The following is a 27,436-nucleotide window of genomic DNA, read 5'->3' on the forward strand; positions in this document are numbered from 1 at the left end:
GAGTCGGAATAACTTCTTCTCCCCACCTTTGTTCCTTAGTTCCTCATACAGACGAGCAAAAGTTGTCGTCTTAGCCTCCGTTACTGCCATCTTCGCCTTCTTCCTAGCTACCTTATACCTTTGACCGTTCTCTCTCTTCTCCTCCTCGTCAGTGCTCCCTACTAACCGCACGTAAGCTGCCTTCTTTGCTTCCACTTTACCTTGGACAACTCCATTCCACCACCAATCTCCTTTGTGGCCACCATTGTGGCCCGTAGATATCCCTAACACCTCTCTCGCCGCCTTTCTTATGCAGTCCGCCGTCGTCGACCACATTGTGTTTGCGTCCCCACTACTTCTCCAAGCTCCCATGGCCGATAATCTTCCTTCCAACTCCTTAGCTTTATCCTTAGTTAAGGCGCCCCACCTAATCCTGGGGCGTCCTTGTACTGACCTCTTCTTCCTCCTTATCCTAATACAAATGTCCATCACCAAAAGCATATGTTGCGTTGAGAGGGTCTCACCTGGGATAACCTTGCAGTCCTCGCACAACCTTTTGTCGCATCTCCTGAGGAGGAGATAGTCAATCTTAGTCTTCGCCACCGAACTTTGGTAAGTAACCAAATGTTCATCCCGCTTCGTAAAACTCGAGTTCACAATGACTAGATCGAAAGCCTTGGCAAAGTCCAACAGTGAAATGCCCTCTCCGTTCCGCTCCCCGAAACCAAAGCCGCCATGCACCTCAGTGTACCCACCTGCAGATGACCCAATATGACCATTGAAATCTCCTCCTATGAATAACCTCTCAGAAGGCGGTATACTACGAACAATCTCATCCAACCCCTCCCAAAAGCGCCTCTTAATATCCTCATCCAAGCCTGCTTGCGGTGCGTACGCGCTAACGACATTTAAAGTACCCTCACCCACCACCAACTTAATAGTCATTAGTCTATCATTCACCCGCCTGACCTCTACCACGGACTCTCTAAGATGGCTATCTACCAGGATACCCACTCCATTCTTACCCCTCAGGACACCAGAGTACCACAACTTATACCCATCCACGTTTTTCGCCCTCGATCCGACCCACCTAGTTTCCTGGACACACGCTATATAATCTTCCTCTTCTGCAGGATTTTCGCCAACTCTATGGATTTACTCGTTAGTGAACCTATGTTCCATGACCCGATTCTCAACCTATATGCTCCCTTGCCCCCTCTACCTCCCCTGCTACCCGACCCACCCCCACACTCTGCAATATAAATGCTCTTTCATTCTGTTTGTTAGCAAAATCTAACAAAAATCATAAAGTTCGAGTAGTAGGATATGCATAAAAAGAGTCTTTCACGAATTGAGTGGAATTGAAACAATTCCAAAAGCCCAACTATCAACAACAACAACCATAAAGGTTTTCGGAACCTTTTAGAATCATCTCAAATAAGACATCTTTATAATTTGATGTGATGTTCAGTACACACAAGATCAAGCAGGATATAAGATATTGAGACCATGAGACAAATTGCAAGAAAGAAGTTAGTTCGGATATAGCTGGATACAGATGATCGCAGCTAATCTAGTCTTAGCATAGGGTGTATTGCAAGTAACCCTCCCTGATCCATCACTGTCACTGTTTTTTTGAATCAGATGATAGTGTTAGAGATTTATCATCCTCTAACTGCAAATTTTTCAGATTTTTATTTCGTAAGTGTGGAGGCCTATATCGGCCCACTTGAGATTTTGTTGATTCTGCCAAATCTAGCTTCATGCTAACAGAAGTAATCTGCTTCTTATCAGCAATGGTAAACATATCGTGTGATTTATTAGTAAGGCCATAATGAATAAAATTCTTCAAAGCCACAATAAGACATGCCACATGGCCAGACAACGATCCCTTAATGAATGATATAAGCAACATCCTTAAAATTTCCCAAAGACAAAAATAAGCAAGATAGTCCTCCTTCCTTTAATCTGTGTTTCTTCTTCTTCCTAAATCATGTAACATTTTTGGTTCTTCATGTTCTTCTTTTGCAAAAATATGAGCAAAATTTAATATTGGCACAATTACCATCCTCAAAATGTCAGCCACCAGAATAGCTAACTCTTAGCTGATGCAATTTTCCCTTTCCCAAAAAAATACACCATCTACCGGCTGGGCTCAGTGATTAGACAAAAACTAATCCAAGTTATTCCAAGGTTTAGGCAAAAATACGTAAATGCACATGTTTATAACTGGACAGACTACAGAGCTAACAATGCTTTTGTAACGGTGAACCAAGAACAGAGAAAACAAAAAGTCTCTTTTTCAATTCACATGACGTCAAACGAGCATGTATGACTAATCATCCTAGATAATTATTATGTGTCTTACAGGATTTCTAAGCAAACTGCAAGGCCAATTATAATTTGCACCTAGCTTCCATCCGGGTAGGGATAAGGTTTGCGTACACACTGTCCTCGCACCCCACTTGTGAAATTTTACCGGGTCGTTGTTGCTTCCAACTGAAACAAGGTTGCTCATTAATTCTGTGACACAACTTGCTCCAAAGATCATGTCAAATAAAGGATAGATAGTAAAATTGAATGCATAAAGCTGGAGGAAGACCGAAGAAGTCCCTATAGTTAAAGCATAAATAAAGAGTCCTTTTAACTGCAATGGGACATCATGCCCGTCAAAAGAGAAAGAAGAAAAAGAAAAAAAAAATATGCAAGCAGGAGTTTGTGGATACAACTTTATCAGACATCCATAGAGTCAAAGTAATTCTTAAAATTTGCATAGCTCATCTTGTTCTCCCACCTAGACAATTATTGTTCTGAGAAGTACAAAAGAAATGCCAATACGACAGTGAAGGGAAATAATTTCAACATCTTCTTTTAATCGGGTAAATAATTTTAATATTATAATGTACATCTTCCGGCTTTACTTCCTTTTAACCCTTGGCTGCTTTCCTCTCTTCCTGTCATTTGCATACCGGGTAAAATTTTGTGCGTTGTCTAACTCAGAATGCTGAATTTGAATTTTCAAATAAAAATGCAATCAAATATTAGACCAAAGCAAGTCATGATATTCTTACGACCATCTTATTCTTTTTCCCAGCAGATAAAAGGATAACTTTGTCATCGACAATGTCATCCGCCTCAATCTTCTTACTCTCACCATCAACTTTGGCATTGTTCAAGTAAAGCCCTCCTTGCTTAAGCATTCGTCGAGCAGCTGATTTGCTCTCAAGCAAACCACTGGAAACATAAAGATCCAAAATCGGTATGTTCAACACCTGATCATAATTCATGGAGCAAGACGGAACATCAGCTGCAATACCCTCAATCGTTTTCCAATCCAATTTGGTATCAGCATTTCCAGGCTTCAATGCCTCTGTAGCCTTAAGAGCCTCTTCCAATCCCTCTTGTCCATGAACAAACCGTGTAACCTCTTCAGCCAGCCTACGTTGAGCTGTGTTAGGAACATATCCCGGTTTTCCCATATCCCTCTCCACCTCTTCAATCTCTTCAATGTTCAGAAAAGTAAGAATCTTGAGAAACCTCACTACATCATCATCAGGGACTGTAAAGAAATATTGATAGAACTTATACGGCGACAAAAGTGAAGGGGCTAGCCAAATTGCACCATCTTCTGATTTTCCAAACTTTGTACCATCACTCTTGAGAAGCAAAGGAAAAGTAAGCCCAAAAACAACAGGAACACTGCCAACAACAGTTCCATTTTCGGAAGATTTTCCGATAAGCCTACGGATAAGATCAGTACCAGCAGTAATATTACCCCATTGATCATTACCACCAATTTGCACACTGACGCCTTCTTTTTCATACAAATGCACAAAATCATAACCTTGTAAAAGCTGATATGTAAACTCAGCGTAACTCATCCCTTGCTCTACATTCTCCAACCTTTTCTTCACACTTTCCTTTGACATCATAGTCCCAACTCTTGCATACCTCCCCACATTCCTCAGAAAATCCAAAAACTTCACATCCTTCCACCAATCATAATTATTCAAAATTTTCACCTCTCCGGCATTTTCACAAACGTCTGGTGGACAAACCAAAATCTTCTTAATAATCCCGCGAATTCCAGATATATTCTTCTCAAGTGTCACTAAATCAAGCTCGGGTCGCTCCAAACTCTTCCCGGATGGGTCACCGATCCGACCCGTAGCGCCACCAATAAGCGCAACAGCATTATGCCCACAACGCAAAAACCAAGAGAGAACAATTATGCCCAAAAGGTTCCCAAGGTGTAAGCTTTCGGCAGTCGGGTCAAACCCGCAATACACTTTCAACGGACCCAAGTTCGAGTCGGAGCAAACGGAGCGAAGAGAGTCGCTGGTCACTGATTCCAGTAACCCTCTTTCTTCAAGAATTTGTAGAACATTGGGTCGGGTATTACTATTCGGATTTTGCCATTTTTCGGGTCGTGGATTGTCTTCTTGGGATGTCAATTGGGTAGACGAATAGCAAAAGGGGCGATGGGAAAATTTGTGGTTATTGGGGAGAAAAAGGCAAGTGGGTAGTGAGAGTTTTGTAAAGAAAGAGGGAGCGAAAGGACTTTGAGTAGTAGTCTTGAAAAGAAAAGTTCGGAGGCCAGAGTTAATGGCGCCCGCGGCAGCCATTTTCCCTTGAGTAGTTTTGCTGTTTTATCTGCTTGGGTTGAGTGTTTAACTGGAAACACAGAGTTCTTGGAAGGCTATCGTGTGCGTTTGTTCCTTTAGGACATCCGATAAAATTGTCTCAATTTATTTTGCAGTTTTCGCTATCTATATATTAATCTAAAGGAGGGCCAAAGAGTCGTGACATGGCATCTCCCATAGATAAGAAAATGTATTTATTTATTTTGTCAATTTTTCGGGGTTTTTTCTCTCTTTATTCATTACAATATTCATATTAAATTAGAAAAAATAGTTTTAATTACAACCTTCTTTTTACCTGAACCATTACAAAACATTCGGCTATTCAACTCAAACGACACTAGCATTCTTTAAACGTTACATTTCTCTTTTTGAAGGTTTAGGAATTAGGATCATAGCAGTTCCGTTTTCTCAAGCGTTGCTCATAAATCGGTCAAATTTTCAAATTTAATCACGCTTCAATTTCTTGATAGAGAATTGATTTTTCTTACCAGCCTTTTGGACCTTTGATATGACTTCGTTTGTGGTTACAGGTGCTACGTTCTTCTAACCTTGTGTTAGAGTTTCAATCAAATGTCTTTCCTTCAAATGGTGAGTTTTCATGCCCTTTTTTCAATTCAAAATTTTCATTTGCCACTTTGCCAGCCCAATGTTATCTTACAAATTGGAATCATTTTGGTGATTTAGGATAAACATACATGTTCTATTGCTACAATCAATTGCTAACCTTGAACTGTACATGTTCAAGTCCAAAATATAGATATGAGGATGGAACCAAAATAGAGAACAAAATATTTTTTTTAGAATTTGCTTATGAATCAGTATTTCAAATTGCAATTAGTTTCTTTACGTTGATAGTGGATATACTCAAATAGATCGTTTAAGACATTGCAGGATTCTTTTATTATTCACACGCGTTCTCTGGCATCACTTTCGCTCTCTTGGTTCTTCTTCTTTTGCTTTCTTCCCCCAATTTGTGTTGTAATTGAGACTATCTTTGGATCACAACCAGGTATACCTTATCACACTGTTTTCTATATTCTCTTATTTTTTTAATTTTAGTGTGTCAACATTCTTCTTTTTTTTTTGGTAAATGTTAGTATTGCTCTTATCATATGAATATTGAGTTTATTAAAAAGAATTAAGAGGGAAGTTGATTTGTTATGTTTGGAGTATTCATTTCACATTTGTCTTTATCAAAGTTCTTGGTTTTCTTCCCATTCAATTTCAGCTCTACATTGTACCTCATATATCAAGTTTCATTGCTTTTAGTATCTTTGTTTCTTTATGCGGTTAAATACCCCTCATTGACTTGCATTAGTAACCTTTTATTGCAGTACTTGGTAGAAAAGAGAATTATCGGATTGGTAAAAAAGCAATCTAATTTTATTTACTACTTAAATCATCTCTGGACTGAGAAGACATATGAAAAAGAAATCAGTAAATATTAAGATGATGTATACAAAAAAAGGGTGATTTTTAGGACGTTGATGAGGATAGATAAACGGGAGAAAGATAAGAAGAGGAAAATCAAGGAGAGATTCTCATGAATCTATATATTAATCTAAAGGAGGGCCAAAGAGTCGTGGCATGGCACCTCCCATAGACAAGAAAATGTATTTATTTATTTTGTCAATTTTTTGGAGTTTTCCCTCTCTTTATTCATTACAATATCCATATTAAATTAGAAAAAAAAGGTTTTAATTACAACCTTCTTTTTACCTGAATCATTACAAAACCTTCGACTATTCAACTCAAACGACACTAGCATTCTTTAAACGTTACATTTCTCTTTTTGAAGGTTTAGGAATTAGGATCATAGTAGTTGCGTTTTCTCAAGCGTTGCTCATAAATCGGTTAAATTTTCAAATTTAATCACGCTTCAATTTCTTGATAGAGAATTGATTTTTCTTACCAGCCTTTTGGACCTTTGATATGACTTCGTTTGTGGTTACAGGTGCTACGTTCTTCTAACCTTGTGTTAGAGTTTCAATCAAATGTCTTTCCTTCAAATGGTGAGTTTTCATGCCCTTTTTTCAATTCAAAATTTTCATTTGCCACTTTGCCAGCCCAATGTTATCTTACAAATTGGAATCATTTTGGTGATTTAGGATAAACATATATGTTCTATTGCTACAATCAATTACTAACCTTGAACGGTACATGTTCAAGTCCAAAATATAGATATGAGGATGGAACCAAAATAGAGAATAAAATATTTTTTTTAGAATTTGCTTATGAATCAGTATTTCAAATTGCAATTAGTTTCTTTACGTTGATAGTGGATATACTCAAATAGATCGTTTAAGACATTGCAGGATTCTTTTATTATTCACACGCGTTCTCTGGTATCACTTTCGCTCTTTTGGTTCTTCTTCTTTTGCTTTCTTCCCCCAATTTGTGTTGTAATTGAGACTATCTTTGGATCACAATCAGGTATACCTTATCACACTGTTTTCTATATTCTCTTATTTTTTTAATTTTAGTGTGTCAACATTCTTTTTTTTTTTGGTAAATGTTAGTATTGCTCTTATCATATGAGTTTATTAAAAAAAATTAAGAGGGAAGTTGATTTGTTTTGTTTGGAGTATTCATTTCACATTTGTGTTTATCAAAGTTCTTGGCTTTCTTCCCATTCAATTTCAGCTCTACATTGTTCCTCATATATCAAGTTCCATTGCTTTTAGTATCTTTGTTTCTTTATGCGGTTAAATACCCCTCATTGACTTGCATTAGTAACATTTTATTGCAGTACTTGGTAGAAAAGAGAATTATCGGATTGGTAAAAAAGCAATCTAAGTTTATTTACTACTCAAATCATCTCTGGACTGAGAAGACATATGAAAAAGAAATCAGTAAATATTAAGATGATGTATACAAAAAAAGAGGGTGATTTTAGGACGTTGATGAGGATAGAAAAACGGGAGAAAGATAAGAAGAGGAAAATCAAGGAGAGATTCTCGTGAATCTATATATTAATCTAAAGGAGGGCCAAAGAGTCGTGGCATGACACCTCCCATAGACAAGAAAATGTATTTATTTATTTTGTCAATTTTTTGGGGTTTTCCCTCGCTTTATTCATTACAATATCCATATTAAATTAGAAAAAAAGGTTTTAATTACAACCTTCTTTTTACCCTAACCATTAAAAAACATTCGGCTATTCAACTCAAACGACACTAGCATTCTTTAAATGTTACATTTCTCTTTTTGAAGGTTTAGGAATTAGGATCATAGCAGTTCCGTTTTCTCAAGCGTTGCTCATAAATCGGTCAAATTTTCCAATTTAATCACTTTTCAATTTCTTGATAGAGAATTGATTTTTCTTACCAGCCTTTTGGACCTTTGATATGACTTCGTTTGTGGTTACAGGTGCTGCGTTCTTCTGACCTTGTGTTAGAGTTTCAATCAAATGTCTTTCCTTCAAATGGTGAGTTTTCATGCTCTTTTTCAATTCCAAATTTTCATTTGCCACTTTGCCTGCCCAATGTTATCTGACAAATTGGAATCATTTTGGTAATTTATGATAAACATACATGTTCTATTGCTACAATCAATTGCTAACCTTGAACGGTACATGTTCAAGTCCAAAATATAGATATGAGGATGGAACCAAAATAGAGAACAAAATAATTTTTTTAGAATTTGCTTATGAATCAGTATTTCAAATTGCAATTCGTTTCTTTATGTTGATAGTGGATATACTCAAATAGATCGTTTAAGACATTGCAGGATTCTTTTATTATTCACACGCGTTCTCTGGCATAACTTTCGCTCTCTTGGTTCTTCTTTTTTTGCTTTCTTCCCCCAATTTGTGTTGTAATTGAGACTATCTTTGGATCTTAACCAGGTATATCTTATCACACTGTCTTCTATATTCTGTTATTTTTTTAATTTTAGTGTGTCAACATTTTTTTTTTTTTTGGTAAATGTTAGTATTGCTCTTATCATATGAATATTGAGTTTTTTTAAAAAAAAAATTAAGAGGGAAGTTGATTTGTTTTGTTTGGAGTATTCATTTCACATTTGTGTTTATCAAAGTTCTAGGCTTTCTTCCCATTCAATTTCAGCTCTACATTGTTCCTCATATATCAAGTTTCATTGCTTTTAGTATCTTTGTTTCTTTATGCGGTTAAATACCCCTCATTGAATTGCATTAGTAACCTTTTGTTGCAGTACTTGGTAGAAAAGAGAATTATCGGATTGGTAAAAAAGAAATCTAATTTTATTTACTACTCAATTTATCTCTGGACTGAGAAGACATATGAAAAAGAAATCAGTAAATATTAAGATGATGTATACAAAAAAAGAGGGTGATTTTTAGGACGTTGATGAGGATAGAAAACGGGAGAAAGATAAGAAGAGGAAAATCAAGGAGAGATTCTCATGAATCTATATATTAATCTAAAGGAGGGCCAAAGAGTCGTGGCATGGCACCTCCCATAGACAAGAAAATGTATTTATTTATTTTGTCAATTTTTTGGGGTTTTCCCTCTCTTTATTCATTACAATATCCATATTAAATTAGAAAAAAGGTTTTAATTACAACCTTCTTTTTACCTGAACCATTACAAAACCTGCGGCTATTCAACTCAAACGACACTAGCATTCTTTAAACGTTACATTTCTCTTTTTGAAGGTTTAGGAATTAGGATCATAGCAGTTCCGTTTTCTCAAGCGTTGCTCATAAATCGGTCAAATTTTCCAATTTAATCACGCTTCAATTTCTTGATAGAGAATTGATTTTTCTTACCAGCCTTTTGGACCTTTGATATGACTTCGTTTGTGGTTACAGGTGCTGCGTTCTTCTGACCTTGTGTTAGAGTTTCAATCAAATGTCTTTCCTTCAAATGGTGAGTTTTCATGCTCTTTTTTCAATTCAAAATTTTCATTTGCCACTTTGCCTGCCCAATGTTATCTGACAAATTGGAATTATTTTGGTGATTTAGGATAAACATACATGTTCTAATGCTACAATCAATTGCTAACCTTGAACGGCACATGTTCATGTCCAAAATATAGATATGAGGATGGAACCAAAATAGAGAACAAAATAATTTTTTTAGAATTTGCTTATGAATCAGTATTTCAAATTGCAATTAGTTTCTTTATGTTGATAGTGGATATACTCAAATAGATTGTTTAAGACATTGCAGGATTCTTTTATTATTCACACGCATTCTCTGGCATCACTTTCGCTCTCTTGGTTCTTCTTCTTTTGCTTTCTTCCCCCAATTTGTGTTGTAATTGAGACTATCTTTGGATCTTAACCAGGTATACCTTATCACACTGTCTTCTATATTCTGTTATTTTTTTAATTTTAGTGTGTCAACATTCCTTTTTTTTTTGGTAAATGTTAGTATTGCTCTTATCATATGAATATTGAGTTTTTAAAAAAAATTAAGAGGGAAGTTGATTTGTTTTGTTTGGAGTATTCATTTCACATTTGTGTTTATCAAAGTTCTTGGCTTTCTTCCCATTCAATTTCAGCTCTACATTGTTCCTCATATATCAAGTTTCATTGCTTTTAGTATCTTTGTTTCTTTATGCGGTTAAATACCCCTCATTGACTTGCATTAGTAACCTTTAATTGCAGTACTTGGTAGAAAAGAGAATTATCGGATTGGTAAAAAAATAATCTAATTTTATTTACTACTCAATTCATCTCTGGACTGAGAAGACATATAAAAAAGAAATCAGTAAATATTAAGATGATGTATACAAAAAAAAAAGGGTGATTTTTAGGACGTTGATGAGGATAGAAAAATGGGAGAAAGATAAGAAGAGGAAAATCAAGGAGAGATTCTCATGAATCTATATATTAATCTAAAGGAGGGCCAAAGAGTCGTGACATGGCACCACCCATAGACAAGAAAATATATTTATTTATTTTGTCATTTTTTGGGGGTTTTCCCTCTCTCTATTCATTACAATATCCATATTAAATTAGAAAAAAAAGGTTTTAATTATAACCTTCTTTTTACCCTAACCATTAAAAAACATTCGGCTATTCAACTCAAACGACACTAGCATTCTTTAAACGTTACATTTCTCTTTTTGAAGGTTTAGGAATTAGGATCATAGCAGTTCCGTTTTCTCAAGCGTTGCTCATAAATCGGTCAAATTTTCCAATTTAATCACGCTTCAATTTCTTGATAGAGAATTGATTTTTCTTACCAGCCTTTTGGACCTTTGATATGACTTCGTTTGTGGTTACAGGTGCTGCGTTCTTCTGACCTTGTGTTAGAGTTTCAATCAAATGTCTTTCCTTCAAATGGTGAGTTTTCATGCTCTTTTTTCTATTCAAAATTTTCATTTGCCACTTTGCCTGCCCAATGTTATCTGACAAATTGGAATCATTTTGGTGATTTAGGATAAACATACATGTTCTATTGCTACAATCAATTGCTAACCTTGAACGGTACATGTTCATGTCCAAAATATAGATATGAGGATGGAACCAAAATAGAGAACAAAATAATTTTTTTAGAATTTGCTTATGAATCAGTATTTCAAATTGCAATTAGTTTCTTTATGTTGATAGTGGATATACTCAAATAGATTGTTTAAGACATTGCAGGATTCTTTTATTATTCACACGCGTTCTCTGGCATCACTTTCGCTCTCTTGGTTCTTCTTCTTTTGCTTTCTTCCCCCAATTTGTGTTGTAATTGAGACTATCTTTGGATCTTAACCAGGTATACCTTATCACACTGTCTTCTATATTCTGTTATTTTTTTAATTTTAGTGTGTCAACATTCCTTTTTTTTTTGGTAAATGTTAGTATTGCTCTTATCATATGAATATTGAGTTTTTTAAAAAAAAAATTAAGAGGGAAGTTGATTTGTTTTGTTTGGAGTATTCATTTCACATTTGTGTTTATCAAAGTTCTTGGCTTTCTTCCCATTCAATTTCAGCTCTACATTGTTCCTCATATATCAAGTTTCATTGCTTTTAGTATCTTTGTTTCTTTATGCGGTTAAATACCCCTCATTGACTTGCATTAGTAACCTTTAATTGCAGTACTTGGTAGAAAAGAGAATTATCGGATTGGTAAAAAAACAATCTAATTTTATTTACTACTCAATTCATCTCTGGACTGAGAAGACATATAAAAAAGAAATCAGTAAATATTAAGATGATGTATACAAAAAAAAGAGGGTGATTTTTAGGACGTTGATGAGGATAGAAAAATGGGAGAAAGATAAGAAGAGGAAAATCAAGGAGAGATTCTCATGAATCTATATATTAATCTAAAGGAGGGCCAAAGAGTCGTGACATGGCACCTCCCATAGACAAGAAAATATATTTATTTATTTTGTCATTTTTTGGGGGTTTTCCCTCGCTTTATTCATTACAATATCCATATTAAATTAGAAAAAAAGGTTTTAATTACAACCTTCTTTTTACCCTAACCATTAAAAAACATTCGGCTATTCAACTCAAACGACACTAGCATTCTTTAAACGTTACATTTCTCTTTTTGATGGTTTAGGAATTAGGATCATAGCAGTTCCGTTTTCTCAAGCGTTGCTCATAAATCGGTCAAATTTTCCAATTTAATCACGCTTCAATTTCTTGATCGAGAATTGATTTTTCTTACCAGCCTTTTGGACCTTTGATATGACTTCGTTTGTGGTTACAGGTGCTGCGTTCTTCTGACCTTGTGTTAGAGTTTCAATCAAATGTCTTTCCTTCAAATGGTGAGTTTTCATGCTCTTTTTTCAATTCAAAATTTTCATTTGCCACTTTGCCTGCCCAATGTTATCTGACAAATTGGAATCATTTTGGTGATTTAGGATAAACATACATGTTCTAATGCTACAATCAATTGCTAACCTTGAACGGCACATGTTCATGTCCAAAATATAGATATGAGGATGGAACCAAAATAGAGAACAAAATAATTTTTTTAGAATTTGCTTATGAATCAGTATTTCAAATTGCAATTAGTTTCTTTATGTTGATAGTGGATATACTCAAATAGATTGTTTAAGACATTGCAGGATTCTTTTATTATTCACACGCATTCTCTGGCATCACTTTCGCTCTCTTGGTTCTTCTTCTTTTGCTTTCTTCCCCCAATTTGTGTTGTAATTGAGACTATCTTTGGATCTTAACCAGGTATACCTTATCACACTGTCTTCTATATTCTGTTATTTTTTTAATTTTAGTGTGTCAACATTCCTTTTTTTTTTTGGTAAATGTTAGTATTGCTCTTATCATATGAATATTGAGTTTTTAAAAAAAAAATTAAGAGGGAAGTTGATTTGTTTTGTTTGGAGTATTCATTTCATATTTGTGTTTATCAAAGTTCTTGGCTTTCTTCCCATTCAATTTCAGCTCTACATTGTTCCTCATATATCAAATTTTATTGCTTTTAGTATCTTTGTTTCTTTATGCGGTTAAATATCCCTCATTGACTTGCATTAGTAACCTTTTATTGCAGTACTTGGTAGAAAAGAGAATTATCGGATTGGTAAAAAAGCAATCTAATTTTATTTACTACTCAATTCATCTCTGGACTGAGAAGACATATGAAAAAGAAATCAGTACATATTAAGATGATGTATACAAAAAAAAAGGGTGATTTTTAGGACGTTGATGAGGATAGAAAAACGGGAGAAAGATAAGAAGAGGAAAATCAAGGAGATTCTCATGAATGTAGCTTATTAAAAATTGCTCATGAGTCATGAGCGTTATATTTGTTCATGATATTGAAAAGTAGACTTATCAATTGAGTAGATAATTTATTAATTCTTTCAATTATTTTAAGGGCAGAGGGTAGGGGGTAATGGGATTGTTTTAACTTTTTTCACCCTAAAGTTGGTTTCGCGCAATTTATTTTTTGGTCTAAAACATCACCTTTCTTGACAGCGTTTGAGTTAGTTTTATTTAGTTCTACTTGATTTGGGAAGTAAATAGAATTGATTACTATTTTAGAGTAATTTCGTATTTGTTTTTGTTTTCGTGGGTTTTAACTAATCTGTTAAATTGTTCAAGTATCTATGAAGAAAACCGACATGGGGAGGTATTCCCATTTTGAGTGGATTTCAATTATTATTTTTCTGGATTTTGTTTAATTTATTTTTTGTTCTTTAGTTGTTTTTGCATTCTAGGGAGAACTGAAAAGAGAATTGTATTTTCGAGTTAGCTATTTAAAAGTTAAAGTAATACTTATTATGTTATATTAATAATCAAGAAATGAGGCCGAGTTAGATATATTATTTTTATATTAAATTGAAATCACTTAAAAAACTGAAAAAGTAAATCCTTTCCTAGAATAGACGTTGTACTTTGAAAATGAAACTCTCTACAAATTACTAAACACAAGATACATAGTTAATTTGGACGAAAATTAATTTTGCTCCGTACTGATTGTTTTTCATTTTTCATTGTAGTAAAGAAATTAATTGATTATTGCATCCATAGTATATGCCTGAAATGTTGATTTCTCACAAATTCTTACTCTCAAAGAATTAATATATAAGATATTAAAACAACTATAAAAGAGATGTTCGATGAATAAAGATTGATTTTCGCTTATAAAATTATGACATCATGACATTTATTTTAAAGTTTTACGGTTGTGCGAAGCGCGAGCATTTCTAAACTTGTAGGTGTACCCGCGCATGTGCTGTCAATATTTAAAAAATATTATTTAAAATTAAATTATGATTGGACTTTTTTGAACATTAAATCGTATTATTTTAATAAGTTTCAATTATCATCTTATTTGTCAATATGATATACCCAATAATAAAATCTCTATTAAATTAAAGGGAATTATATCGTAATCGAATAACTTTTTTCTGTATTTTCTTTATTATTATCCAATGCTAGTAATATTTTGTCGTATATTTTATTACTCTTGAAATATTATTTTTATTTAGAAGTTTATTCTATTGTTCTCAATAATATTGTCTGAATTTTAATGAATAAAATCTCTATTAAATTGAAGTGATTTATAGTGATCGAATAAATTTTTGTTCTGTATATTTCTTTATTATATTATCCAACTTTTAGTATTATTACATTGTTAATAGAAATTTTTATTAGCATATTACTTGGGTTAATATTTTTATCTACTATTTCTTTTTTGTAATATAATAGAAGATATATATTTTATTACTCTTAAAATATTTTTTATTTTAAATTTTATTCTATTTTTTTCAATAATATTATCTAAATTTTAATAAATAAATATAGTTTTTATTTATAAAAAATAAAAATAATTTAAACAAAAGAAACAAAGAAATTAACTAACCTAAACCAACACTCACCCATGTTTGAGTTAATTAATTTTAGGTAGTTAATTTCTCTATGACAACATGTTTTGTTTTCTTTTTTCTTTTTCTTTTTTAAATAATTTTTGAATCTCCAAACTTGTAGAATGTTTGTCCTAAGATATTGTTACACTTGACATCATAACATTGATTTTCTTCTCCTATTATGTATAGATTTTTTTAATTTTAAATTTTATTATGTTGTTCTCAATAATATTTTCTGAATTTAATGAATAAATACACTTTTTATTTATAAAAAAACAAAAATAATTTAAACAAAAGAAACAAAGAAATTAAATAACCTAAACCAACACTCACCCATGTTTGAGTAGTTAATTTCTTTATGTCTTTTTTTATTTTAAATAATTTAAAATTCCAACTTGAAACTACTCCCCAAATTGAATAGGCATTTTTTTTATTTTTTTACTTTATTTTTATTTTAAAATAATTTTAAAACTCCAATGTAGGAGCTTTGTCCTAAAAATCTACACTTGTCATCGTATGATTATGCCACTTGACATCATATAATTATTTTACTTCTCTTTATATATATATATATATATATATATATATATATATATATATATATATATATATATATAAATGAGTTAAACAAAATAAACAAAAAAATTAACTAACCCAAATCAACACTCACCCTTGTTTGAGTAGTAAATTTCTTTATGTCTTTTTTTTAAGTAATTTTAAATTCCAACTTGAAATACTCCCCAATTTGAATTGGCAATTTTTTATTTTTTATTTTAAAATAATTTTAAAACTCCAATGTTGGAGCTTTGTCCTAAAAATCTACGCTTGTGATATATATATACAGAGAGAGAGAGAAAGAGAGAGGGGGGGGGGGGGACTACTATATTAGGTAGAAACTACTCACTTCCAATTTGAATTGGTAGTTTTTAATTTTTTTCTTATTTTCAAATTTTATAGATATTTAAATTCAAAAACAATAATCAATAACTAATTTTTAACTAAATAACTAATTATGTTGTCACGACTCAAAACTCTAACCTGTCATGATGATACTTATCGTGGTACTAGGCAAGCCGACACCTTTCAAAAATACCTCGATATTTATTTAAAAGTTAAGTCAAGTTTTTTCATAATAGAAACTTCATAAAAGAGTTGAACTCAAAATAAAAATACAGAAAAGATAGCCCGACATCGGGGTGTCACTAAGTCATGGGCATCTAAAACCAGTCTAGAATCAGAGTTTACAATGTTCCACCAAATATCAAAACAGAAGAACAGATAACAATAGAAGGAGAGTCAAGGGCTGCGGACGCCGGCAGCTACCTCGTGTCTCCAATAACCAAATGCGCACGAACTCAACCATCTCTGCGACCGGTCTCACCTGGATCTGCATACAAGGTGTAGGGAGTAACGTAAGTACTTCCAACTCAGTAAGTAACAATAAATAAATAAGGCACTGAGAAGTAGTGACGAGTTATGCAAATACAGTTTATTTCAATAACTTTCAAATAAAGAACATTCATGCTTTCAAATTTAGTAGTTTAAGTCAAATCAGTTTGTGCTCAAGTAAACCAGATATCAAGTCTTCCAGAAATTTGTACAACAAAGACAAATTACAACTAAGTGCAACAATTAATTGAAAGCAAGTACAGCCTCTCAAGGCACAATCACTTAGCTCATCTCAACAGCTCAATCACTCGGCTCTCAGCCCTCAATAATCATACTCGATAGGTACATGCGCTCACTGGGGGTGTGCAGACTCCGGAGGGGCTCCTTAAGCCCAAGTCGCTACAATCCACACGAATGATCGCAGCCTACCCTGCACTACTATTGAGTAGCGAGAGAGGGTCGCAATAGCTTTTACCCAGTTTAGGGTCGGGATCGATTTCCTTAGAGAGCTAGAGATTGGAGTCGAATTTCTATCTAACTTAGAATCGCGTATGTATTCCAAATTACACTTCTAATCATTTTGGATTTTTTGATTTAATTATACTTTTATCAAACTACAGTAGTAAATGAAACTAAATTAAGCTAAGAGATAAACTAAAGAGGGTTGTTCAAATGGTTTAAAAGGCACTAGGGTAGTGACTTTCGCCTAGGTGGGCAATTGACAGGTGCTTGAGTCTAAGGCATGATTGACATAATTGGAGAGTATGATATAACCGTTGCACGACTTTACCCACTCTACACCTCTCGGTGGTTCGAGTGATTTTGCCTGAATTGACTTTCTCAAGACCAATTGGGTATGCATATTTGCACAAGCAACTAGGGTTCAAGTCGGGTATTACTCTCTCGAGGTTTAACCCTTTAATTGGAACTATCAATCTCTTGAGTACGCCCCAATTTCTTGTTCGACCAATTTCGGAGACTTAGGCTCTCTTTCTCAAGAAGAGCTCAAGTCAACTAAGCACAAACTTGTGTTTGCAACCACTAATCTAACAATAAAACATGAAATTGGCCCAAATATCAAACACTCATAGTCAATCTAGCCCTAAAATACAAGACTCATCAATTATCCACACTAGGGTTGAGCCACAACCCTAGCTTATGGGTCTAGCTACTCATAATATAAGAAGAAAAACAAGAAATAGATGAAGATAAACTCATATTAATTAATTACTAAGATAAAATAAAGATTTAATGTTGCAAAGTAGATAAAATCCCAAAATGGCTTAAAACTTCGAACCCACGAGCGCAGCTGCTGTCTTACAATATCTGATAACCTAAAAATGGGAAAAGAATCTATTTATACTAAGCTGAAAAATCTGGACAAAAATGCCCCTGTGGGGTTAGTGCGGACCGCACAAAATGGTGTGTGGCCGCACTAGGGCTCTGAACTTGAAGATCTGACTCTCTGAACTTGGGCACCGCAGACCGCACAGAATGGACTACGGCCGCGGGGACTTCTAGTGCGGTCCGCACAAAATGGACTGCGGACCGTATTGGCTTGAAAACTTCAACTTGGCACTTCTCTAATTCTCTGCACTGCGGACCACATGAAATCGAGTGCGGCCGCATTGTCTTCAGTGCGGACCACACAAATCCTAGTGAGGCCGCATTGCCTTGGTGCCTGAAAGTCATGCTCTCTGAATCTCCCAGTGCGGCCGCACTGGCCTTGTTTTACCTGAGCTTTATCTTGTTTTGGTACTTGTACAAGTTTCACTCCTTTTGAGTTGATCTTTGACATCTTGTCACTTTGTTGATCAAACCTGCAATCAAACACAACTTTTGAGCCTTTTGGGACTATTTTGTATGAATTTCTAATCAAAGCATAAGCAAGAAGGAGTATAAAATGCATCAAAATCCCTAGTTATTAACGGACACAAACTTAAGCTTTTGCTTGTACTCAAGCAAACAAAATAAGACCCACCCTTAAAAATCCAAGAAATTTTCAGCTGTCCTGAAACGACCTCATCTAGCATCAATTGGGACTAACAATTACCCTCAATACAAATGAATCATTAACAACATTTACTCATTGAAACATCATGGATTAAGTGAGACACAAGAGCATCAAGAGTTGACTCAACACATCAAAGAACTCTTTCTATTACTTTGGTCCAAACTCACATATCCTCAACTCTCCGTAAGCAAACCTCACCCTTAGAATATGGGCACTCAGAATGAGATCAATGGAAATTCACACATCTCTCTCAAGGAAGAGTCACAAGTCCGGCTCTAAGTACCATATGCTTGCCCTTTATGTGAGTATACACTAATGTAAGCTTCATTCAACTCAAGATCATATAGAGCTTTTGTGGAGACATTGTGAAGACTTTTGGTTCAGGGTAGGAAATATTTTGGTCTAAGTAGGTTCCATCTTCCCTTAAGCACTTCTTCTGTTTCATTTGACACACATTCACTTGACTCTTTGAGTCATTTCACTTCTTTCTAAGGGGTTAGAGAGACACACTGTCACTCTTTCTTATGCATTTCAAACCTTTTCTCCCTTTTCAACTTTCCACACCTTTCATTCTTTGCTTTTATTGAATCCCTTTTTATTCCTTTTCCCATTGAACATTCTTTTTGTCTTTTTGTTTTGCTTTCTTTCTCATTGCCTTTCCTTTTCTTCATTTTTGTACATTTTTACCACTTTGTTGCAATCCTTGTCTCTCCCCCCAAACTTATACTTTTTCCATGTTCTAAGGAAAGATCGGGTGCCAAGAGAGGGTATCTTTTAGAATGGGTATAGGCTTGTATCATGGTTCTTGAAAGAAAAAGGTCTAAGGCTCAAAAGGGTTGAATAGGAATCTTATCTTTGGTAGGATATGGAATTGTTCAAGCTATCATTTGGTTCAAGGAGAGCCTATAATCATATCTCAAGTCAAAATTCACTTAGAATTTCGCCTCAACAAACATTCAGGGCAAGTTCTAGACCAATGACTCGGGACTTGGACATGCAATGCAATTACTCACCACACAAGCTAAGGGATTGCTAAAGACATAGAGTCGGGGGCCCACAACGATCTTAGATACAATTTGAGCACACAATGGTCCCGAAAAACCACTTGATGATTATCGGTCAACACAAGAGTCTCAAGGTCACGACTTTTACCATCCTAAACACAACAATTTATTTTTGACCATAAGATCAAAGGCAAATGTGCTAGGCCCAAGTGAAGCTTTGCTTGAGGCACCCTTAACTACTAACTACTAAAAATGAAAAGATAAATGGACAAACACTTAAGAAGGTTGTCACGCCATCCATCATTGGGAAGAGCCATCCGGTTCACACAAAATCCACCTTTGGAAAGAACCGCGACATTAAGAAAACAAAGGCTTATAGCAAACGTCCAAAAACAAAAAGCTACAAATCATAAATAAGAAGCTACAGAAAGAAAAATTGCGGAAAGTAAAATGAATATATACAAGAAGGGATTTGTCGAATATACAATAGATGAGATGAATATATACAACGTAACATAACTTTATATACAGACCCAAAGTAAAATAAAAGTGCGATAAATGTAACGAAATGTCAAAATTATATACAGACCAAAGATAAAAAATCAAGAAAGCATAAAAAATGTCGAATATATACAATCATCCAAAATGTAGGGCCTACCCCCTCAAATAAAAGCTAGCATTGTCCCCAATGCCAACTAGTCTAAATAAAGCACCAAAAAGAGAAAAGGAAAAATGATATAGAAAACTCCCTATAGCCCGTCTGTCTACATAGGCTCATGTGTGGTCCCTGGGTCCTCTCTATGCTCAGGAACATCAGACTGGTTCCCTGTGGTCTACTGCTCTACTACTGGGACCTGGGCCTGGACAAGATCTGGAGCTGGTGTACCCTATGGCTGACTGGAGGATGTCTCCTGTGGGTCTGCCAGCTGGATGACTGCATCTTCAGCTCTAGGAATCATCCTCTTCCTCTTGGTAGGCCTTTGTGACTACTCCGGTTGCGGATGAAATACTGGTACTAGGTCCTGGAGCAATAAATCTAAAGACAGCTGGTCTGCCTTCAGTCTGTCAACATCTGCTCTCAGCTCCTTCACGGACTCCTTGGAGGCTCGTGTCTTCCTCAGCTTCTTGTGCTCCTTATCAATCTCCTTGCGATCCTTGCTATGTGAATCCACCGCATCAGTAAGAACCTTCTGAGTGTCGAAGAATTTCTTCTGGTTGTCTAATATCTCCTTGAAAGCATCCTCTATCGACTTTGGAACCTGTGTTGGCGGAGGTGCCGACTGAGCCTCTACTGTGGTAGTGAGGGTGGACAAATTAGATGAGGCAATCTGCATCCAGTTGTTGATACTAAGAAGTTCCTGGCTCAGTCGGTGGGCAGTAATAGAATGAGCACGAGAAGATGGAATCTCCGGGTCTGCTGAGGTGGATGGGCCAGGAGGAATGGCTGTGGATGTGGATGGACCGGGAGGGATGTATGTGGAGGTGGAGGTAGGCTCAGCAGGAGCCACTACCACAACCGGCTCCTCAGACTGGCCAGTTGGAGCAGTAGATGTACCTTTGAAGTTCTTGCTCTTGGGGTTGTCATCCCCCTGCATGTTGTACCAGGAAAAAGGGGCCTTAGCTTTGACTTTGATGTTGAAGGGCCTCTTGTCCACTTTCAGATCCCGGAAGTACTTAGTGAGAAAACTGGGGAACGGGTAGTTTCTGTCATGCCCGACACCCACAATTGTAATAATTCTCGACATCACATTCCCCACATTGAGTGGGTACCCTGCCATAATCGAGGCCACCAACACTGCTCAGTGAAGAGGAAGGGAGTTGTCATGTTTTGTGGGGTCCAACCTGCTACATACAAAAGTCTCCCACCCCTAGCCTCAAAGTTCAAGCTATGCCTCAGAATCCGGACGCCCACAGTCAACCAATCCGGGGTGGTACCTGGGATTGCCAGGTACTGTGCCAGCCAGGGACAGACCTCCTCACCCATTGCCATCTTTGCCATGTATAAGGTCCCATCATCCTTGTCAAAGCTAAGGTATTCATTGATCGACTTTCCGTCGAATAGCACCTTCAGGTTTCGAACCTTGGTCACTTTGGAGCCCTTTTTGATGTGGGCTATATTGCTGTAAAATTCTTTGACCAAGTGTTCGTTGGCATCCACACACTCATCTAGAAAATGTTCCCAGCCCACTCTTGTCCTAAACTGCCTCCTCACGTTGGGGTTATGAGGTAGCAAGTCTCTATCAATAAAACTCCGCTCCGGGATCAACTTCCTCACCGGCCACCATTCCCGGAATTTGTGGTACGCCCAGTTGTGGCACTTAATTAGGGTTCAAGAATTTTTGATTTTAAGCTCAATTTTTGCACCTAATTAGTGTCCCTACATGTTTCCCAGTGTATTCAACTAACTAAATCTACTCTAAGCAGAAGATTAACTACCCTAATGAAGAAACTACGGGAGGAACAAGATGAAAGACAAGAAAAACAAAAGAAATAAAGGAAAATAACTAAATGAAAGCAATTAAAATGAATTTAAGTTACCAGATATGAGATGGGAAGAGGATTAACAAGTCCAAGCAAGAAGTACGAATAACAAGCAGGATGAACAATGTTTTTGTTAGCCTGAGAATTAAAGATCAAAAAGTTTGAACGTAGGGCCTCAGGGACTATTTATAAAAAAATCCCTGGGGCCCAGTCTTACCAACCAGTGCGGACCGCACAAAATGGACTGCGGTCCGCACTACACTGCCTTTTTTAAGTCTACCCGGGCAACCCACTGCGGTCCGCACAAAATGGACTGCGGCCGTAGTGGTCCATTACGGACCGCACAAAATATAGTGCGGCCGCAGTGGCAAACTTCAGAGAGGTTACACTTCACCCTTCATCAGTGCGGTCCACACAGAATGTAGTGTGGTCGCACTGGCAACTTTAGAGACCTGAGCATTTTTTCACTATGTCTTGCACTACATCAACACAACCCTATAACATCTCACAACCAGTTAACCCAAAAATCAATCTTATACTACAAAGAAAATCGAAGAAAACAAGTATAAAAACATATGGGTTGCCTCCCAAGAAGCGTCTGATTTAACGTCGCGGCACGATGCAGGTTACCATCACATCATTTGAAATAAAGAAGTGTCACCCGTGACTGTCATCAAATTTTCCAAGATAATGCTTGACCAGATGACCATTAACTCTGAAGACTTCTCCATTTTTGTTTTTCAAATCAAGAGCACCAAAAGGGGTCACCAACACAACTTCAAATGGTCCACTCCATTTTGATTTAAGCTTTTCCGGAAACAGACGTAACCGAGAGTTGAACAAGAGAACCAAATCACCTACTTTGAACTCCTTTCCATGAGCATATTTATTATGAAGGTACTTCATCTTGTCCTTATACAAGGATGAACTGGAGTAGGCATGGAATCTGAATTCATCAAGTTCATTGAGTTGTTCCACACGAAGATTAGCTACAACATCCCATTCCAGATTTAGCTTCCTCAAAGCCCACATGGCTATGTGCTCTAACTCAACCGGTAGATGGCAAGCTTTCCTAAACACCAACCGATACAGAGACATACCAATCGGAGTCTTGTAAGCCATTCTATAAGCCCATAGAGCGTCATCCAACTTCTTTGACCAATCGGTCCTATTAGCATTGACCGTATTTGACAATATACTCTTGATTTCTCTGTTGGAGACTTCCACTTGACCACTTGCTTGAGGATGATAGGGGGTAGAGACTTTGTGAGTTACACCATATTTTGCAAGTAAGGAATCAAAAGCTCTATTACAAAAATGGGACCCCCATCACTAATAATCGCCCAAGGAGTGCCAAACCTTGTGAAAATGCTCTTCTTTAGAAATGCAACAACACTCCGAGCTTTATTGTTAGGCAAAGCCACAACTTCAACCTACTTTGAGACATAGTCGACCGCCACAAGAATGTAAGTATTCCCACAAGAGCTAACAAATGGACCCATGAAATCAATGCTCCATACATCAAAGATATCCACTTCGAGTATGGTATTGAGAGGCATCTCATCCCTTTTAGAAATTCCACCCGCTCTTTGGCATTCGTCACACCTCTTCACAAAATCACCCACATCTTTGAACAAACTTGGCCAATAGAACCCACAACTAAGAACTTTCGAGAAGGCCCTCACCCCACCGTGATGGCCACCATAGGGTGAGGAATGGCAAGATCTAAGATACTCAATTGTTCCTCCTCTGGGACACACCTTCGAATCACACCATCCGTGCAAATCTTGAACAAGTACAGTTCATCCCAATATAAATCCAAACTATCCCGTTTGAGGTTCTTCCTTTGGTTAGAAGAGAGCTCACACTGGATTATACCAGTCACAAGGTAATTAGCAACATCGGCAAACCATGACATATCATTCACCGACATAGAAAAGAGTTGTTCGTCGGGAAATGAGTCATTGATCTCTAGGACATCACAAGGCCTCCCCTCCTCCTCCAAATGGGACAAGTGGCCCGCCACTTGGTTCTCACTACCCTTCCGGTCCACAATCTCCAAATCGAACTCTTGAAATAACAAGACCCATCACATCAATCTAGCTTTGGAATATTTCTTCGTCATCAAATACCGGAGTGTGGCATGATCGGTATGAATAATAACCTTATCACCCATAAGATAAACCAAAATTTTTCCATAGCAAACACAATAGCCAAAAGGTTCCTTCTCGGTCACCGTGGAGTTCACTTGAGCGTCATTCATGCGGCCGCACTGGCCTTGTTTTACCTGAGCTTTATCTTGTCTTGGTACTTGTGCAAGTTTCACTTCTTTTGAGCTGATATTTGACATCTTGTCACTTTGTTGATCAAACCTGCAATCAAGCACAACTTGTGAGCCTTTTGGGACTATTTTGTATGAATTTCTAATGAAAGCATAATCAAGAAGGAGTATAAAATACGTTAAAATCCCTAGTTATCAACAGACAACTCACGTGCTGCACGGACAACTCACGTGCTATAATATCAAAACAAGACCTACACGGAACAACTCACGTGCTATAATATCATATGAGGATCCGCACGGACAACTCACGTGCTAAAATATCAATGTCTCACTGCAGGACCCTAGGCCTCACTCAGTCACCAACCTCCCTAGTCTCTTGGGTTCTTAGAAATCATATACAACAGCCCAAACAGAGATAATATCATGTATCAACAATGAACAGTAAGGGACAGAGGCATATTAGGCAAGAAAAGTTATGACTGAGTACAAAATAGCAATTAGCAGTTGATTCAGCAAGTACACGACCTCACGTGTCTCAGCAATGATAACGTAAGGCCTAAACATGATTTCTAACATGAAATGCAGTTAATTTCCATGAACCAGAGGGAACATGTAGTAAATAGTAAGCTATTCAATTTCACAGTTTCACGGGACTGACCAAGTCACAATCCTTTCGATGCACGCCCACATGCCCGTCACCTAGCATGCACGTCACCTCCAAAATAGTCATACAACACAAAGTCCGGGGTTTCATACCCTCAGGACCAGTTTTACAACTGTTACTTACCTCAATCAAAGCAAAATCCTATTCTGCGATGCCTTTGCCTCTCATATCGGCCTCCAAACGTCTCGAATCAAGCCACAAATAATACAATGTGATCAATATAGGCTAAAGGAATCAATTCCACGAGAAAAATACCAAATTATAGCCAAAATCCGAAATCGGCTCAAACCCGCCCCCCCGAGCCCATGTCTCGAAACCCAACAAAGGTTACAAAATCTGAAAGCCCATTCACTCACAAGTCTAACCATACTAAATTTATCAGAATCCGACATTATTTGCCCCTCCAAATCCCCAAAATCACTCTCCAATTCTTAAGCCCTAATCTCCCAAATTTCACCTAAAAAACTCACCAACTAGGTGTAAAATCAGTGGGGAAACACCATTATTGAAAATAAATAAGCATAAGGACCTTACCTTAGTAATCACTTCAAAACCCTCTTCAAAATCCTCCAAAAACCGAGTTCCAAAATGTGAAAATGGTGAAAAATCTCAAAGTCCCGTTTTTATATGTTTCTGCCCAGCTATACCGCACCTGCGGTCCATATGTCGCTTCTGCGATGCCGCACCTGCGGAATATTCATTGTAGGTGAGGATTTTACTTAAAAATCCGGACCTCGCCCCTGCGGCCACAAGACCGCATCTCCACTTCCACAGGTGCGGAAATCATCCCGCTTCTGCGGTCCAAAATCGCACATGCGCCCTTGGGTCCTTCTGCGACCACCACAAGTACGAGAATGCCCTTGCACCTGCGTCTTCTTCCCAACTCAACCTTGGCCACTTTCGCGGCTCCTTCTCTGCTTCTACGGGCTCGCACTTGTGGCTCCCACTCCGCAGGTGCGATTATGACAGTTGAGTTCAACTTCAACACCCTTCCAATTTCCAAACTTGTTCTGTAAATCACTCGAAACTAACCCGAGGCCTTCGGGACCTCAACCAAATATACCAACGTGTCCTATAATATCATACAAACTTAGCCAAATCATCAAATTACCTCGAACAATATCAAAAATACGAATTGCACATGGATTCAAGCCTAATGAACTTCGAAACTTCCAAATTCTACAAACAACGACAAAACCTATCAAATCATGTCCGAATGACCTCAAATTTTGCACACAAGCCAAAAATGACACCAAAAAATTACTCCAACTTCCGAAAATCAAATCCGACCCCGATATCAAAATTTCAACTTTCGCAAATTCGAGCCTAGTTCTACTACGGACCTCCAAATCACATTCCGGACACGATCCTAAGTCTAAAATCACCTAACGGAACTAACAGAACCATCAAAATTCAAATTCGAAGTTGTTTACACATAAGTCAACATCCAGTAAACTTATCCATCTTAAGCTTTCAGCTAAGAGACTAAGTGTCTCAACCCAATCCCAAAATCATTCCGGACTCAAACCAACTAACCTAGTGAGTCATAATACAGTTGTAGGACACAAAAAGGCAGGAAATGGGGGAACGAGGCTATAACTCTCGAAACGACCGGACGGGTCGTTACATTTATTATGTGGTTTTTTTCTTATATATATATATATATATATATATATATATATATTATATTTAAATTCAAAAACAATAACCAATTTGAATTGGTAGTTTTAAATTTTTTCTTACTTTCAAATTTTATATATATTTAAATTCAAAAACAATAACCAATAACTAATTTTTAACTAAATAACTAATATTAACTAATTATGACATGTGGCTTTTTTCTAGGCTGCCACTTAGTTTAATGTGGTATTTTTTTGCTTTTTAATAATATATAGATTTTTAAATTAAAATTATACAAAAAAATTATAAGCCATAATAATTAATAATTTAAAATATTTAAAATACATATTAAAAAAATACAGCAAAAAAATTCTCAAAATTCAAACGGTATCAGATAATTTGGGACGGAAGGAACCAATATCTTTTTGTGTTTGACTAATTAATTTGAAAAATACTTCTAAGCACCAATTAATGTTTGGACAAGCTTTTAAAAAGTGTTTCTAAGTGTATTTTTCTCAAAAGTGATTTTAAAAAAATGTTTTTAGAAAGAAGCTATTTTTTTTCTTCTTCAAAACTGTTTCCGCTTCTACTCAAAAGTACTTTCTTTTTTCTTCTAAAAACATGGCCAAACACTTCAACTTTGAAAAAAAAGTATAAAAAAATTATTTTTGACTTTGAAAAAGCTTGGCCAAACCAGCTATAAGTTTGCTTTATGACCACTGCTTAATAGTCTCTTAGTTTGACAACAAGTGAATAAAACTTAGACTCAAATTTTAGGCAAGTCCGCAAGAACTTTTTCAACAATTTTGCTGTTTGGAATCCTTTCCCCAAACAATCTTAATTTGTTGAATTTAATTATCGTGTGTTTGTCAACATAAATTGTCATTATCTTAAATTTACAATTTTTGTACTCATGTGCACATACAATGATACAAACTTTATGTACACACACAAACCTTATGCAACTAAGTGGTTGAACGGATTGTTTACTTTTAAAAGAGATGCTCCACACAAAATTAAACAAAATTTAATTGCTTATAAAAGGAAGTTATCTTACTGGTATGTCACGATCCAAAATTCACTAAGGGTC

At 36.2% G+C, this 27,436-nt stretch overlaps 1 protein-coding gene across 1 annotated transcript; it reads right to left on the reverse strand.

Annotated features, from left to right (window-relative positions):
- Window positions 1–2,694: 2,694 nt before the first annotated feature.
- LOC107805172 (tyrosine--tRNA ligase, chloroplastic/mitochondrial) lies at window positions 2,695–4,730 on the reverse strand. The gene has a single exon (XM_016629165.2). It carries the CDS (start codon window positions 4,602–4,604, stop codon window positions 3,036–3,038), a length of 1,569 nt encoding a protein of 522 aa, XP_016484651.1. The 5' UTR covers window positions 4,605–4,730; the 3' UTR covers window positions 2,695–3,035.
- Between the last annotated feature and the right edge of the window lie 22,706 nt (window positions 4,731–27,436).

Source organism: Nicotiana tabacum, chromosome 18 (assembly GCF_000715075.1).
Source record: "Nicotiana tabacum cultivar K326 chromosome 18, ASM71507v2, whole genome shotgun sequence".
NCBI classification, from domain to species: domain Eukaryota; kingdom Viridiplantae; phylum Streptophyta; class Magnoliopsida; order Solanales; family Solanaceae; genus Nicotiana; species Nicotiana tabacum.

Excerpts from the sequence above, each read along its gene's own strand:
- LOC107805172 (XM_016629165.2), bottom strand. The coding sequence starts at position 4,604 with ATGGCTGCCGCGGGCGCCATTAACTCTGGCCTCCGAACTTTTCTTTTC.